We start from the raw sequence: 15,824 nt of genomic DNA on the forward strand, positions 1-15,824 counted from the left end.
CTCAGTGATTGCCAAAGACCATTAGAAATTGGCTGCTTGCAATTCTTAAATTTTCCAGCTTCCTAAATAAGTACTTCCTTCCTAAGTCGATGCTTGCACCTGCATTTTTAAGATTTGGAGCTCATGGAAAGTTGTGGATATTGATAATCCTATTGTAAAGGTGTCAGCCCCAATAAAGGCTGATGGAAGCAGATGCCTGAAATGTTGTGCACCTGTTGCACCATTCTCCGGAACACATGATGCTAAGTTTATGATTGAAATGTCATGCAAACCACAATATAAATAAGAGGGTCTGGGATATGGTAGTAAGCGCATCTACATTTTAGCCGAGATACAATCTTTCTCATCCAGAGGAGAAATTTTGGGGCAATGTGATACCTGCCTAAGCTTTTACTGACTAAGATGCACTTAATTTGGGAACACGTGTATAGTTTCCTATTTAGCTGGATAGAATGCTAGCCCCTCCCCAACTTTGAGAAAAAGACCTGGTCAAAATCGGGCAGAACATGGTTTGCACCACTTCTTCGGGATACAAGATTTATTTGCTCACCCGCTTCACAAAGTTATGTACAAAACTACACCACCTGGGACATCAGGCTGCTGCGTGATCGGGGCTCGGAGGCCAACGCAGCAAGGGCGGAGGAAATATTTACTCCTCACAGAGCAATCTATTTGCATGAAGTCAGCATTACTACATCTGCTCACCGGCATTAGGTCTGATAAAATACTTTTCTCAGCATATGACAGCTAAATTTATATATTGCCTTTATCTGCACCACCAACCAGCCGCGCTATCACCGCTTCTCGCGCCGCTCCTCCAAAACAAGGTCGGTAGACTACATAAATGGCGCGCTCGCAGTAGCAGTCTTCAACGACAGGGCCGCTGTAGGTTATCGGTTTTGATGTTGGCTTTTAGGGCCTCATTGATTCTGGAAAAAATGTATTGGTTGGCAAAACCCGGCTAAAATAGAAGTTTGGTCTCAAAAGACGCAAATAATCATACAAATACACCAATAAAAGTTATGCTCAACGCAAAACAAGAAAACATGCTTTAGCTTTATACTCAGATCATGATTCTGTCGCGACGCTCTGTAGATAGATAGAAGAAAATTCCATGTTTTTGCTTAATGATCCTTTTATGCATTTTCATCACGTTTTCAGCTCGGATTTCTTGGTGGAGAATATGCCTTCTCTCCAATGCTAAATTCTCCCCAAGAGCCGGAGACTCGCGGAACCGTGATTTTCCGCGTGCCTAAGCGAGTGTTTGGGATGGTGTTTGGCGTCACCAATATACGTTCTATATGAAATTGATTTTGGATGGTTCGATTGCAACGTTAATACAAATTTCAGATAAAAAGAAAACAAAATATTTTATTCCCCAATATATGATTAATTCACCCTATATTTAGAGGCACACGTAAGTGTGACATATACTTCCGTATCAATTTTTCTTGTGTTACCGTGATTTCTACGTGCAACCCAGAAACGTTGAATCGTGCAGTGTACGAGATATTCTCTGCGCTTCTCCCTGTTTCGTCAAGAGACGATTACGTTTTTGGGTGCGGGCTCGGGCCCGGTGTATGAGCGCGTCGATATCGTTATTGGACAGTAGGTGGGTTAAACATGTGCTGGTGAGCAGCAGCAGACCTGGGCACTGAATGCATTACAAGGAAAGATTGTGTGATGTGGTAGAGAGATTCGGCTGTAACTCGCAAGTAGTATCCGTCGTTCAGTCGTGATTGTGGCGCGTTATGCTGTCAAAATTGCAGGAACAGCTTGCCTCCATCGCTCACAGAGAACAATTCTTTACATTCTTTCCGGTGTATGTACGTGAAGAACAAAATGTCGTGGGGCTAAAAATACCAAGAAACACCCAAGTTTCAGACACTGCACACACGTTTAAAGCAGTATTGAAATATCAGTTGTATTACTTTTTTGTGTAGGACATCATACTAGTGAACTCTGTTAGCTGAATTGTCTGATCCATACATCTGACCAGATGAATGGATTCCATCCTGGACCACAATGCAGTACATGCAGCGCTCCACTCGGGGTCGGGCTGACATCTGCGGTGGATTATGTTTCATAGATCATCACGCACTTCGCTGGCGCGCCTCGTATCCATTGAGCCATCTGACCGAGGACGTCCTGGTTTTGCAGGTACAACGCGAAGAGGCGCCACTGGCGTCGCTCCAAGCTGAAGCTGTAGGCTCCCGTTAGGTGTGGACCGCATCAGAACATCAGTCCGACACCAGCGTGCTCAGTCACGCCGCTCTGGTGTCAAATGCCGCACGTTCAATAAATTGGTCACCCGCGGCGCGTACGACAATTTTTTCGGATTGGGGAGAATGGACTTGGATGGCGATTTGCGTTTAGCGATATCAAATGCGGTTTTCCCATACGTCAGCGTGCAAAGCTGCACGGTGTGGTGACGGTAAGACGTTTTGGTTAGCAATGTGACCTGCGGCAAAGCAAAAGGCGCACTAATGCACCTTGCAATGTACATCTGGGGGAAACAACCATACAACACTACTTGTTCTCGGATGAGTCAGAGGTCGGGTGGTGGTGTCAGTTGTGTGCGGAGCAGGCAGGAATGTCATCTCAATCCAAGACATCTTCAGGCGTGGCACGGCAGCAGCGGCGGGCCGGGGTGCGGCAGCGGTTCAAGCATACGGCGGTAAATCACGACGCGTACGGGCTTGCCGTCGATGTTTTTCAATGGTGCCGAGTAATGCAGGATAGAGGGTCACGCTGTCAATAGTTGCGGTTACTCTCAGATCCGCAGTGGAAATAGTGGTGTGGGGCATGCCGGGCAAAATGTGTGGGCAGCTTGTGCGCGCATCGTGTATGAACTGGCACAAAGCGTCGAGTGCTACGGTAACTGGGACGGTTTGGTCGCTGTCCTGAGTAGATTGGGGACAAAAGATACACACAAAGCTAGTACGACAACTTTTTCGAGGGCAAACGGGGCTCGTCCTACTCGAAATCTGCGGGATTAAGTTCATAGGTATCCAATTTGCAATGAAAAAGTTACTACATGTGAAGTTCGTATGGTAGATTTACATAGGGAATAAGATCGTAACAAAGTTAATGCGCATGCGCAAATATCGGACGGAAAAGCTTCGTGCTCAGATATTCGTATCCAAATAAGTGTGAGAGCCGCCAATGCTGGCGTAACGGAGGCACGTATGCGAAAACTGGTATGTTTGATGTTAGTGTAAGAACAGTGAGCAGGGATATATGATCTCGTTTTACCAATGTTCACGCGGAAATCTGTGTGTCGACGCCTCTGTGCCGATGTGCTTATGCCGACCCGCCGAGGTACGATCGAGGTCTGGTTGGTTTTCGGGTTACTAGCTGAGCGACAAACGATCGGTCCGCAGTAGGAAGCCGAAGACGAGTATGAGAGGATAGAAAGCTGTTCAGCACGGATTCAAACCGTGCCTGTGAGATGCTTATAGATCTTCCCCGTTTGCTTTTCGGCGCGATTTCGAATTATTGCACGCGCTAAGTTCATCTCGCAGTGCAGTAGCCGATTTGTTATTTTTTGCGGGCATGAGTAAGCTATGGCGTGTGGTAAAAACACGTTCACACAGTCGTTTATCGTGTTGCGAACTCAATCGTTGTAGCGGAAAAGTCAAGAATCATAAACATTTGAGTACGTGTTATGAGCATGCTGGAATACAAACAGGGTTTGGGCTGTTTGAAAAGCTTGTGAAAGCGTGGTGCACTTTTTCACGCATAAAAATAGGGCTGCTTCTGGGACCCAGCATTAGCCATTAACCGTCAGCTGGTCCAAAATTCTGCTAGCTGACTAGCCGCCGGTGATGGGTTGGCGGCCAGCCAACTCGGAGACCGGCCAGCCGCAACCAACATTGGAATTGTGAAAACACGGAGATGTTCTCAAATTGTCAAGGATGAAGTTCGTTCGGCAGTCCGTAAGGATGTACACAGAAGTTCATATGCATGTTTGTGATGGAAGGTCGAATGGAGTTCGCCATCGTCGGTGACTGGCCTAGGATAGGTATGATCTGGAGCCGCCGCCATAGCCGGCGAGGGTATGGCGGTGGGCAGAGTCAGTTGCATAGGTCGGGTCAGATATCAGTAGCCTAACGTTTGAATGACATCAAATACAACACCCTCCGCTGACCCGTAAATAAACCGAAATCGATGGAACAGTGCAGTGCAGTGCAACAGTGCAAAATTACCCTGTACTGGGATGGAAATTGGAAGGGACGGGAGATTATAAATATAGGAGTTAACATGGTTTTGAGGCTATGTGAACGTACTTGCAAATGGTGAACACCAGTGCCGCAGCCGGTATTTGCTTAGGAGGTCCCGGAGCTCAATGAGAATCCTTAGGGCTGTCGAAGATGACACCTGCGGTGCTCAAGTAAAATAATGTTCAAGGGAATGGTGCCAGCTCGGATACCGCACCTTCCTCTGCGGTATCCTGGCTGTACCCTGGCAAACGCCACAGCGCTACACTTTTCATAGATCTGTTTGAAATACAGTTTTTGCTTCACGGTGTCGTGAAAATGGAACAACGAGAACAAAACAGAATTCGGCACGATCCTCGGGGAGGTTAGACGGTGTGCTTGGCACCGCCACAGTTCCTTCTCTCACTCAAGCCCCGCCCAGCTTTCCAGCTGACCGATAACGACCGCCGCTCGGCTCGGGGCGTGAGTGCAGCCATGTTTAGATGCTAACTAGGGACGGAGCTGCTCTCCGGAATGGACATGACCTGAAAGGCTGTGCGATATTAGCACGGCCGTCCGGCTATGACAGGGAATCTCCCTGCGCGCCGGCAGTGGTTCGTTCTTCATTGGCAAATGAAAGCCCATTCCCCACTTCGAGCAAGCTCATTCGATCTGTGACATGCCTGCTTGACCCACCTGTAACGTCACGGCCGAAGCGCGTTCCCTACTTGGCAGAGAGAGAAAGTCAGGCTGCTTACAAGTACGTCGTGGTTGCTTACATAACGGCACCCAGCAATCGACGACGATCTATTGACGATTTTGTATGCAAGGGAAGCGGATAGTTCTCGACCGCATATGGATGGCGTGATCAACAATAACATTCTTAAGAATGAGACCTGCCAACAATTTGCGCAACCGAATAATGTCGAAATACCCCATGGCTCTGCGCTTTACGTTTTTTTCAGTTTCCATCAGCCTATTCTTGCCCATATTTGGACTAGCAAGCGTTCATGACAAACGAGTAACGCGCACTTACCTGAAACGTCCCGGTCTGCTACCTCAATTGGTCTGGAGCTTGGCTAAGAAAAACTTGGCTCTGACATCGACGGGATGGGCCTATTCTTCGTGACGGCGGTGGAATGAAACATTGCCATTTCGTCACTGCCAATTTAATCAAGGTATTGCAAAAGATAGCAGCGTCTGCATAGTTGGCAATAATGCATTGTCGTAGAACCTGATATACGTCCTGAAATGGAAGTGCATCTGCGAACAAACTACCGCTGATTGCCCAACGCGGCCTCTTTTGCACCCATGTACTGCAAGCGGGCTTCACGTCTACAAACATACGGTATAGGTACCTCAGTAAATGTGAGTTGCTTCACTCTAAATATCATGAATGTGCAACGGAGACACTAATCTACATCTATTTATGTTCGGAACTGCATATAAAGTGGAAGGCATTATTTCAGCAGCAGATAAACATTTTTGCTAACTTCGCAAATCGTTGAACCAATCAGCTGATAAATTTATATCTGTACGTCCGCTAACTTCTTTGCTGGTAAAGTATATACAGGATGCATTCGGCCGAAGTTTGCCACAGGCATTTTCCACTCTTGCCCGTCGTCACCGGAAATAATACGCCAGTTTCGACCCTCATGTCAAGAAATATGGATAATGGCACCGTATCTAGCGGTCAACGTAATGCATGGCAAAAAGCTTGTCCATCTCGACCACGCTCTGAAAGCACTCGGAGTGTCTCCATCGGCACAGAGAATTCGTGATCTCTGGCAAATTTTGCGTGTAAACAGTGTCGAATGCTATCTGAGTACAACTTCCTCGATTACAGATGATAATTGCAACTTATCATGTTGGCAGTGCCGAAAGCTACATATGTGAATACAACTTCCTCGTTTACGGATCGGTCAAACGAACGCGGCCAAAGATAAACGGTTAAGAGCATAAGTAAACCCTTAAACCATGCACATCGGCCTCTGTCTGCTGTGAGCGTGCCTGCAAAAGTCAGCCGGCAATCCGGGACCTGACGCAAAAACACAAGATGTGTTTAATAAACGCGGCGGAAGCTGAACGCCGTCGTCTAATTCGCCAGATTAGTCCGCTCTATTGCTTGCAGAAGGGACAGAATCGAACCCCGCACGGTCTGGACCATTTTTACGAAAATTTCGAGAGCAAAACAGATCATGCAAACGAGGTCCTAGACAGGGGTGCGGGGACGAAAACAAAGTGGGGAAGATGGGCGAAAATAACGTGACGAGCCCGTCCCCATTTTTCTCACGGGATTTTACTCACATACTTGTTTGACTTCACGAAAATGTCGATTTGATTAAGTTTGATGAAAATGGTGATTTGTTTCATGATGATATTCATCATTGACGTTTTTTATTTATCATCGACGACGACACTTCGATGTGTCAGTCATGTATGAACAAAACTCAGCAGAATAAGGATGAATGGATGCAACGAGAAAAACGAAACCCCCGCCTGATAAAAAACGAAAAAAATGCGTCTAAACTGAAACAAGATTCCATGGGCATATTTCCTTGTATGCGGGGCGCTTTCGCATTGATTTTCAACAATGATCTTCGTATGGATACTACGATTAGATTTGCCTTTTTATTTATGATGATAGAGGAGGGCATACCTTATCATCATGCCGCAACATCCATATCCGCAGACCTATGGCACGCTTTCACGATCGCCATGCCTAGCAAAGAAAATAATGACGTCGGGGATGTGGGAAGTCTTTAAGTACCTTCGACTATTTCATACTGAAGACGATAATGAACTAGTAGTTATGAAACGCTTGCCCCATTACCTATCTTAGTTCGAGGCATCTCTTGCTGTACCTCCGTGCTATTATTGCAATGGCTGAGCGATGACGTTATTTTGACACTCTGGTTCACTTCCAGCCCACTACTGATCGCATAGTGCTCTGTTCTGGTCCGAATGACATGGGCCATCGAGATATCACGAGAAGATCGGTGCACCATTGCAGTGCCGCCTTTCACCCTTCCAGCTGCTGGCAGCTTCTAGTCGTTGTGCTTAACCATCTTAGGCGTCTGGTTCACTCACTGACTGGTGCGCAACCGGCCAGATAATTATGAGAAGTCACATAAAAACACACAGGTTTGTTTTGCATCGCCGAGCACCAAATCGTATTTCCATGATGTCAGGACACCGGTTTAATAGATGAACGTATCGCTTGACCATAAAGCAATAACAACTCCCGGACGGATTCGGGGGTACGGCATTCGCCGTTATTACCATCAACATTATCCGTGGCATGGATTATAGGAGAGACAAAGAACGGACTGGTACAATGTGTTCACTTCGCCCACTTGGACCATCCTAGGGTAATGGGAGACACTGGAGGCTTTTTCATTCAACGACACAGGCCATGGATGCCCCAAGACGTTATCCTGCAATGATCCTGTCAAGGAATGTTATTCTCGACAATTTGCGCATTTGGGTATTGTGATATAAGCGTTGCAGCATTACGTAACACTCAATGTTCTAAAATTTTTACTAAAAGCTACATACTAGAAAAGAAAACAAATATTTAAGGCGGCCGTGGCTGTATCAAACGGTTATGGCGGATGCACGCCACCGCGTCAGCCTCTTCCCAGTTTTCCTCATCGCATGCGGTAAGCCTAGCCTCAAAGGCTGCACACCGGTTCGCCTCTACAGCTGGATCACACAGGGGATTGCACTGACTCAGCCGGCGGTCGTATGACGCCACTGGGCCGTCCCGGCCGCACGTCCCTTGCCTCGGCTGCAGCGGGGGACTCCCCGGCCGGTCCCCCCCCCCCCCCCTCCCGGGCAGGGTCGGCGGCCAGCTCGCGGCGCCCGTGCCCCGCAAGCCGCATTGCGCCATCTGGGGATGAGGATCGAGCTTGCAAAAGGAGACTCAGAACCAAATGTTAAAGAACACAAAATAAAAAAGAACTTGGGGGTACCCCAAGGATCCATTCTCGGCCCAATTCCCTTCTTAATGTACATAAATGACTTGCCTAAATTAAGCAGTAACATGATTTGTCTGTCTTACGCTGATGATACCGCAATTGCTTTCAAAAATAAAAGTATTGTTGAACTTCAAAACAATGTCAATACGCTTTTGCTTCCAATGACTTCCTGGTTTGCTGCTAATTTTCTTTCCCTGAACGTGTCAAAAACATTCACACAGCATTACACTACCCTTTCTTCGCACTTCCAACTAAATGTGCAAATTAATAATTCACCTATTAAAAAAAGAAATAAGATACCTCGGTGTAATCATTGACAAATCTCTTAAATTTAGAAGCCACACTAATTTTGTTGCAAGCATAGTAAGTAGAAATATTGGAATAATAAGTTGGCTTAGGTACTTCATTGATAAAACAACGTCACATCCACTCTGTAACACTTTGATTCTTCCTTTTTAAATTACTGCTGCCTGATTTGGGATATAAATTACGCTTCTTAACTAGATGGGTTACTAATTTTGCAAAAAAGGGCTGTGGGTCTCGTAGAAAATGTGTATCCTCCACAAAGCTCAGAGCCAATCTTTAAACGATACAAAATTTCGAAACTATCGGATATTGCTAAATCCCAAATGTTAATTGTGATGCACAAATTTGTAACTTCACAGCTCCCTGCATCATTCGATTTAATTTACAATCTCTACGAATCCAATGACATGGATATGAGGCGAGCAAAACATTTAGACCAACCTTTCTCTTATCGTAATTATAGACTATTTACAACATCTTGCCTTGGCCCTAAGCTGTGGAACAACATTATGATTCCATAATTTCCAACAATAACTGATATCCCTGCATCAAAAACCATCGTTAAAAACATCATCCGCAAGCATTTCGTGAATAAATATTAACGTAACCAACATACGTGAAGACATTGCAATCCTTTGTGCTGTACATATCCAACGCACTTCATATTTAACCTCCTTCATGTTCCATAATGAATTTCTGATATAGTTAAAGTCATGCACATATACCCAAATTCACGGCGCTGGCTCCGGGAGTTCTCCCAGCAACAAGCTCTGCTTAGCTGGGTGGACTCCCTGGACACCCAGCTCAAAACCCAGCACGGAAATGAAGAGGTAATTGCCCCTCCGACTTGTGTGACTGTACAGCCCTTACTAACACGGTGAATTGAGTGGTTGTAGCTTGTTGGGCGGTTATAGCGGGCTGTCATTAGCTTACTTTGGCTAATGACTAATTTAAGCTTTCTCATCTATGATTTTCCCTACCTATTACATAAGACAATCCCTTCGGGTCTGCACCACCTCTTCGCCTGCTTCTCTACGTTTGTTTCATCTTCCTAGCTGGGAGTGCCGCGACTTTATTTTATGTTTTCTGGTCGTAACGTACGGTTTACTGCATCGCTGGGATTGAGGGAGGGGCACTCCTGGTTACCTGTTCTTGGGTAACGGCATAGAAAAAAAAATGGCGTGGGTTCAGAGTGCAATTCGGTGCTATCCGTCCAGTGAATGCGTTATGTTGTCATCAGTGCGAGCCATAGACTGAAGTATTGCACATACTCGCAGCTACATCTCACCGACAATACAAGTGCTTAAAATTGGAACATTTCCTGCTGCATAGGCCTTAGGCGTCTCTCTCTCTCTCTCTCTCTCCTCTCTCTCTCTCTCTCTCTCTCTCTCTCCTCTCTCTCTCTCCCTCTCTCCCTCTCTCTCTCTCTCCTCTCTCTCTCATCTCTCTCTCCTCTCTCTCTCCTCTCTCTCTCTCTTCTCTCTCTTCTCTCTCTCTCGCTCTCTCTCTCTCTCTCTCTCTCCTCTCTCTCTCTCTCTCTCTCTCTGCACCAGAGTGTTTTGTTTGAATTTGTGGGCCTTTCTGAAGCTCTTGGCGTGTTTCATCATCGCCACATCTTCGTTTTTATCGTGAAACTTGTAACCGTTTGACTCGAATCAAACATTAAGCCATACATATGAAACTATTCGTAGTAAATTCATCACTTGATATGACATTCACTCCTCCTCGCTCACATCCCCTGGCATAATGTGTTACTCGTCAAGAGGCATCCTTAAAAGTTCTCACTCTTGAGTATGAGCACGGATCGCAATATCGAGTGCCGAGTGAGTGAGATATTTACCACCAGGCCCTTGATTAAACAGCACCTCCTGATAAACTGAAGGTTTTTCATTTGAAATGAGAACTTTGAATTCATTAATTGAAACTTGCAGATTGTCAGATCATACGCGACCGTAAATAGTTTGCGGTCAATTTACGGTCAATTTACGGTAAACTGACAAACATGCGTCGCTTGCTTTCATCTTCCTTTTTTGCGGAACCAAAAAAAGATAAAGAGATTATGAATTACTTCATCGCTTCAAGAAACGTGCATCGTAAATACACAATATAAATACGTTGCATTTCGGATTCTTAAGAAGTTACGTCTTATAAAGATGTGTCATAATGCCACGCTATGTGTTTAATTCGATGTTCGTTCAGGACACAGACGGCGAAGTTTGCAATAACGTCTTTATTGCTGTGCCTCACCAACATTATATCGTTGACACGTCGCAGCCAATGCCGTTCACAACCACCAGCTACATGCCCTCTCACACAGGATCAAACGGCAATCTTTGAACTCCATTCCTAATACTTTCCCGAGGCTGAGTTCAGCGCTGCTTACTCCCGGTGCAGCAGCTTGCTGAGCTCGAGACCGAGCTTCTCAGCGATCACCTCCTTCAACGCCTCCTCCCCCTTCTGCTCCAGCTTGGGTCTCCACTTTTTCTTCCACAGCCGGTTGACCACCAGTTCTGCGATGGAGTCGACCGGGCTGCCGATCAGCCGATCCACCCAGCGACCGACGCCCTTCAGGTTCACGTCCAGGTCGATGTCGGACAGGCGGAGCGTCACGTCGGTCCGCCGCGGCACGGCCACCACGGTGCCGTCCTCCGACACGTCCAGCCGCAGCGCCACGTCCAGCTCGCCGACCGGCTCACTCAGCCGGATCTCCGGCTCGGCCTCCAGCGTCGCAGAGATCTTGCGACCGAATATCCGCTTCTGCGCCGTCAGCTCTGCGACGAAGTTCCCGCGGAGCCGCGGCCAGCTGACGGTTGCGCGCAGCGCCAGTGACGTCTCCTCCGGGAACGAAACATGCAGGTTTTCTATGTTGTAGCTGGCTAAACCGTAGATGCGGATGCTGGTGAGCTCATGGCAGACGTCGCCGTCGCAATTTTTCTCGTCGTCCAGCGTCAAGGGGTCGTGCCGCCGGTGCACGTCGTCCCGCATGCTCTCCAATAGCAGCTTCACGCATCGGCTGAGCGCCGCTGGATCGCTCAGGTCGCAGTTTGGCTGCTCGCTGCCGGCCGATGCCAGCAGCGCCAACAGTGGCAGCACGAGCAGCAGATGCATGGCGCCTCGACGGACAGGAGCGCACTGCAAGCGCCGCCCCGCGTCCGCTGCTTTTGTACCGCGCTGCTCTGGGATTTCCGGCCGAGGACTTGCCCCGGGTGGTGGCTGGTGAGCGGTGGCCTTTCCGTCGGCTGCACCGCAGATGTAACCGGCACTCGTACAGCAGACATCTGCTTGGCCGAATCCAGACGAAGCTCCCCATTTTTTGGTGCTCTGATGATGCAATGTTTGCAGGGAAGATTATGAGAGTTCATGAGCGCGTTCTGGTAGCTTCATGGAGTTCGCGGCAGGCTCCTGCGCTGTCGAGTTCTAGTGAGCCATTCAGCGAGCAGGTGACTCATTTGCCCCGCGTATGCATGCGCACGGCCTGACGCCGAGTCCGACTACAGCTTTTTCACCGATGGTCGAAACTACTTCACGCTTCAGACAGCATCAAACCCCCTGCAGAACTTAAACGGGCAGAAAGGTAGTGCTCACTCCTACTCTGCATCTACCCACCGCAGCAGAGCGCAGCGAACAAAATTAGCATGGATGGTTTTCGTATATATATCAGCTTGAAAATGAATGAATACAGCAATGAAATGACGAAACTAAGTGCACTTTGTGAAGCAATTTGTCGCGAGGGTAATTTTCAGACAAAAAAAGCAGTGAGCGCTGTTGTACTCGTGCTATCACAGCTTGGATAAGTGCGGGAGGGAGGGACCGCAAGGTCATCGCGCCGCCGCCAGACCGTTATCGACTTGACCTTGACGTTCCGCCAGTCAGACACAAACGTTACATCGGACAGTCATATCGGTGCGCGCAGACCGACTGGGCGCCAGCTGTGCCAGACCGGGTGCCAGCTAACCAACAGCGCCGCCGCCCCGCCCCGGCCATGATTCTCTACACGTACTGGATGAGCTCGTGCTCGTGGCGCGTCCGCATGGCACTGGCCTGGAAACGGCTGGAGGCAGAGCAGCGGCCGGTGGACCTGACGAAGGAAGAGCAGCGGCGCGCCGAGTTCGCCACCGTTAGCCCGCAACAGCAGGTGCCCGTGCTGCTGGACGGTGACGTCAGCATCAGCCAGTCGATGGCGATCCTGGAGTACCTGGAGGACGCATACCCGGCGCGGCCGCTGCTGCCCGCCGAGCCCGGCCGGCGCGCGCTCGTCCGGCAGATCTGCGAGATGATCGTGTCCGGTATACAGGTGAGAGCTGTACTGGGGTCAGGTGGCAGGTATGGTGCGACCCAGCGCTGCGCTCGGGTCGAGACCGAGGTATGAGTCAGACCATGGCCTGGGCCTGACTAGGCCTGGGGAACTAGGCCTGGGCGGCCAGTACGGGTACCTGGCCTGGGTGACGGGTGTGGGGTCTGGCCTGCCTGACGGGGAGTTGTGGTCGAGGTACGAGCCAGACCAGACCTACATTTTAGGTCAGTGGCCTTATGTGACCTTTAGGGGATCACGGTGACCAAATACCCACGAGATGGCTTTATTTTGATATTTGAATAAGCGTGAAAAATTACGCTAGGCGGTATGTTCTAAAAAACAAAACGTCTACCTGAATCACTTAAGGTCAGTGGCCCACTCTGGCCTATCAGAAGTCTATGAAAAAATTCCGTTGCGGTCCCTGTTATAAATAATTCGAGATAAGCGCAAAAAACTGCACCATGAAGCTGTCCATAAGTTGTCATCAGTGATAGCAACATCAATCTTAAAAAAAACCAGCTTGGTCTGGACTTCGGTCTGATCATGCCTGATCCAAGATCAATGGGAGCTGTTATGTCCTAAGTTAAGCTGCTTCATTATCTAAGGAACTATCTCAGATATATATGGTTTCATCTACACTCCGTTGTTGCCTCAGATTGAACGATTCCCGAGAAATTGCCTTCGCTGGCATCCATGGCCCGGCTTTGACTTGTATAGGTTAGCGCCCCTAAAAGCGCCCTTTCCCTCAGTTGAGAACGTCTGATCTAGATGATCTATATCTTGTATGAAAGTGAGATGCACCCAAACATAACCAAACGATCGCAATTGCAATTGCTCCACAGTAAGCTACCCACGTGCTAAAGGATCGTGTGTGACGCAGTGATCTCTATCATCAGCGACTGTTAGGTACAAGCATGCGCATACAGCCAGGGTGATGCCCATCATCCATTGCTAGCCGCTTCAGAAATAATACCCGGTACGAAATACATTCAGTCCGATCAAACGAATCTGGCGGTAACGTCGTCACCGTGCCCACGGACGCGCCCTGCCCTGACTCTGCTCTGCCCCTCCGGCAGCCGCTGCAGCACCGGCGCCTGCTGGGTCGACTGGAGGAGCTGGGCGGGCCGGCCGAGCGGCGCCGCTGGGCGCACGACGCCATCGCCACCGGGCTAGCTGCGCTCGAGCCGCTGTTGGCCGCCTCAGCCGGCACCTGCTGTGTCGGCGACACCGTCACGCTGGCCGACTGCTGCCTTGTGCCGCAGGTCTACAACGCCCGGCACCGGTTCGGCGTGGACGTGTCACGCTTCCCGACCGTGTGCCGCGTGACGGCGGCACTAGAGGCGAGGCCCGAGTTTGCAGAGACGCATCCCCACCGGCAGCCCGACTGTCCGCCGGCTCAGCGCGACGCAGTGTAGCTCACCAGGGCGGTGTAGTAGGAGGAGAGGGGGGGGGGGGGGGAGGCCGATGTAGCGCAGTGCGGTGTAGCTTACCAGCGGATCAGGATGCCTTCAGCCCCCTTCAATTTGAAAATAAAGTAGACCAAGTTTGAAGAGAAACTCGTTTGTTGATATTGGGTTTGGGTAATATACGTCATTTTACTGATCACATTACCCCCCCCCCCCCCTCAACTGATGCTGTGAAATTACGCCTTTACTTTACAAACATATTGGTAGATACATGTTAAACAGCACTGAGTGTGCAAAGTTAAACAGCCCTGGAGATGAATCGACTGACGACACCAGCGATTCGTCATGGCACCTGTGAGGATATCTGTGAGTTAGAACAGTGGCAAACGACATTGATTTATCGAGCTCCGGTCGACTGTATCCCCCTGCCACGCTACGCGAGGCCTTTTAACCCCCCATGTTTTGCTGCCGCAATGAAGCGAAGTTTCTACGTGCCACGGGGACAGGAGCACGTGAATTCGTATGATGCAAGAGTTGTATATCTTTTTAAATGAACAGGGGTTAGTATATTCGATAATGTTTTAAGGCATGAGATAGCGCAGTAATGGCCAAGCGTGCAATTTTATCTGAGTATAGAATGTATGCTGTATTGGAAAGTGGCTCAAAGTGAATTCATACATATGTAGACGGCCGCCACGTCGAAGGCACCGAGGTTTTAGGTGCACTATATTTGATGACCTCCCATCGCCAACACCGCGCTTCAACTCCTCGTGGACGCTGACAGGGAAACAACAAAACCTCGGAAATGGACAGACTAGACCTAGAACTAAACAGATCGGAAACAGACAGAACAGAGACTAAAATTAGCAATACAAAATGAATACCAAAATAGCATGGATTGACTGACGCTAAATTAGACCTCAAGATAATCGCAAGCTAAGTGACTCAACAAACGAGAAGCGAGCACTAAATCAAACTAGAAATGCAAACGGTGCACCGACTACACATACCTAACTAAATGAGGTGAAATCCCTGAAACGGGTCACGCTAAGCCTCACATGGTTACACCCATGTACGTCGGAGCCTGATCTCGAGCCTTTCCGTCGTCCGCTTCGTGGAACACATGACGACATTTAAAGTCGCCGACACCAAAGGTGTCCCGCTGGAAATGCCAGTTTTGACAACGACTGACACCCGGATGGCGTGTTGCTCCCTCCCCTCGCCAAACAGCCCCACACTGCCACCCGATAAATACCGCCAGCCCCAGTGACAGGTCAGTGCAGTCAACAGGTGCACGATCAGGAAACAACAGGTACGTCTGGCCATATCCGAGTCGGCCGCAAAATAACCAAAGACTTCGTTTGTTGCAATGCGCCTGTCGTTTACTAAATGTTTCTGAGTGTGCGTGCATTTCCCGTGGTGCACTCATACCGTTGGTGACTGAATTAGGATCTAAGAGAACGATAAAAACGTGCTGTTTCATAATGCAGGAGACACCAGACTATAAGCAGATGCACAGCGCACGCATGCATTGGCACAAGTAGGGAGGTGAGTCCGAGGAAGGGGAAGGGGCGGACCCCTCCTCAGCCCTGTATTTTTACCTTGAACACCGTAAATGAGCCCTGACGGAAAATACAAA

At 48.8% G+C, this 15,824-nt stretch overlaps 1 protein-coding gene across 1 annotated transcript; it reads left to right on the plus strand.

The window, feature by feature from the left end:
* Nucleotides 1–12,372: 12,372 nt before the first annotated feature.
* LOC119108602 (maleylacetoacetate isomerase) lies at nucleotides 12,373–14,907 on the plus strand. The gene is made up of 2 exons (XM_037232193.1): nucleotides 12,373–12,779; nucleotides 13,856–14,907. The coding sequence occupies exons 1-2, from the start codon at nucleotides 12,468–12,470 to the stop codon at nucleotides 14,192–14,194; spliced, it is 651 nt and encodes a 216-aa protein (XP_037088088.1). The 5' UTR covers nucleotides 12,373–12,467; the 3' UTR covers nucleotides 14,195–14,907.
* Nucleotides 14,908–15,824: the final 917 nt, after the last annotated feature.

The sequence above is a fragment of the Pollicipes pollicipes genome, unplaced genomic scaffold (assembly GCF_011947565.3).
Source record: "Pollicipes pollicipes isolate AB1234 unplaced genomic scaffold, Ppol_2.1 Scaffold_6686;HRSCAF=7923_pilon_pilon_pilon, whole genome shotgun sequence".
In the NCBI taxonomy this organism is placed as follows: Eukaryota; Metazoa; Arthropoda; class Thecostraca; order Pollicipedomorpha; family Pollicipedidae; genus Pollicipes; species Pollicipes pollicipes.

Bases quoted from the DNA above. Each gene is read 5' to 3' on its own strand.
- LOC119108602 (XM_037232193.1), top strand. From the start codon at position 12,468: ATGATTCTCTACACGTACTGGATGAGCTCGTGCTCGTGGCGCGTCCGC. The intron at 12,780-13,855 runs GTGAGAGCTGTA...CCCCTCCGGCAG, and splicing joins TGATCGTGTCCGGTATACAG to CCGCTGCAGCACCGGCGCCT.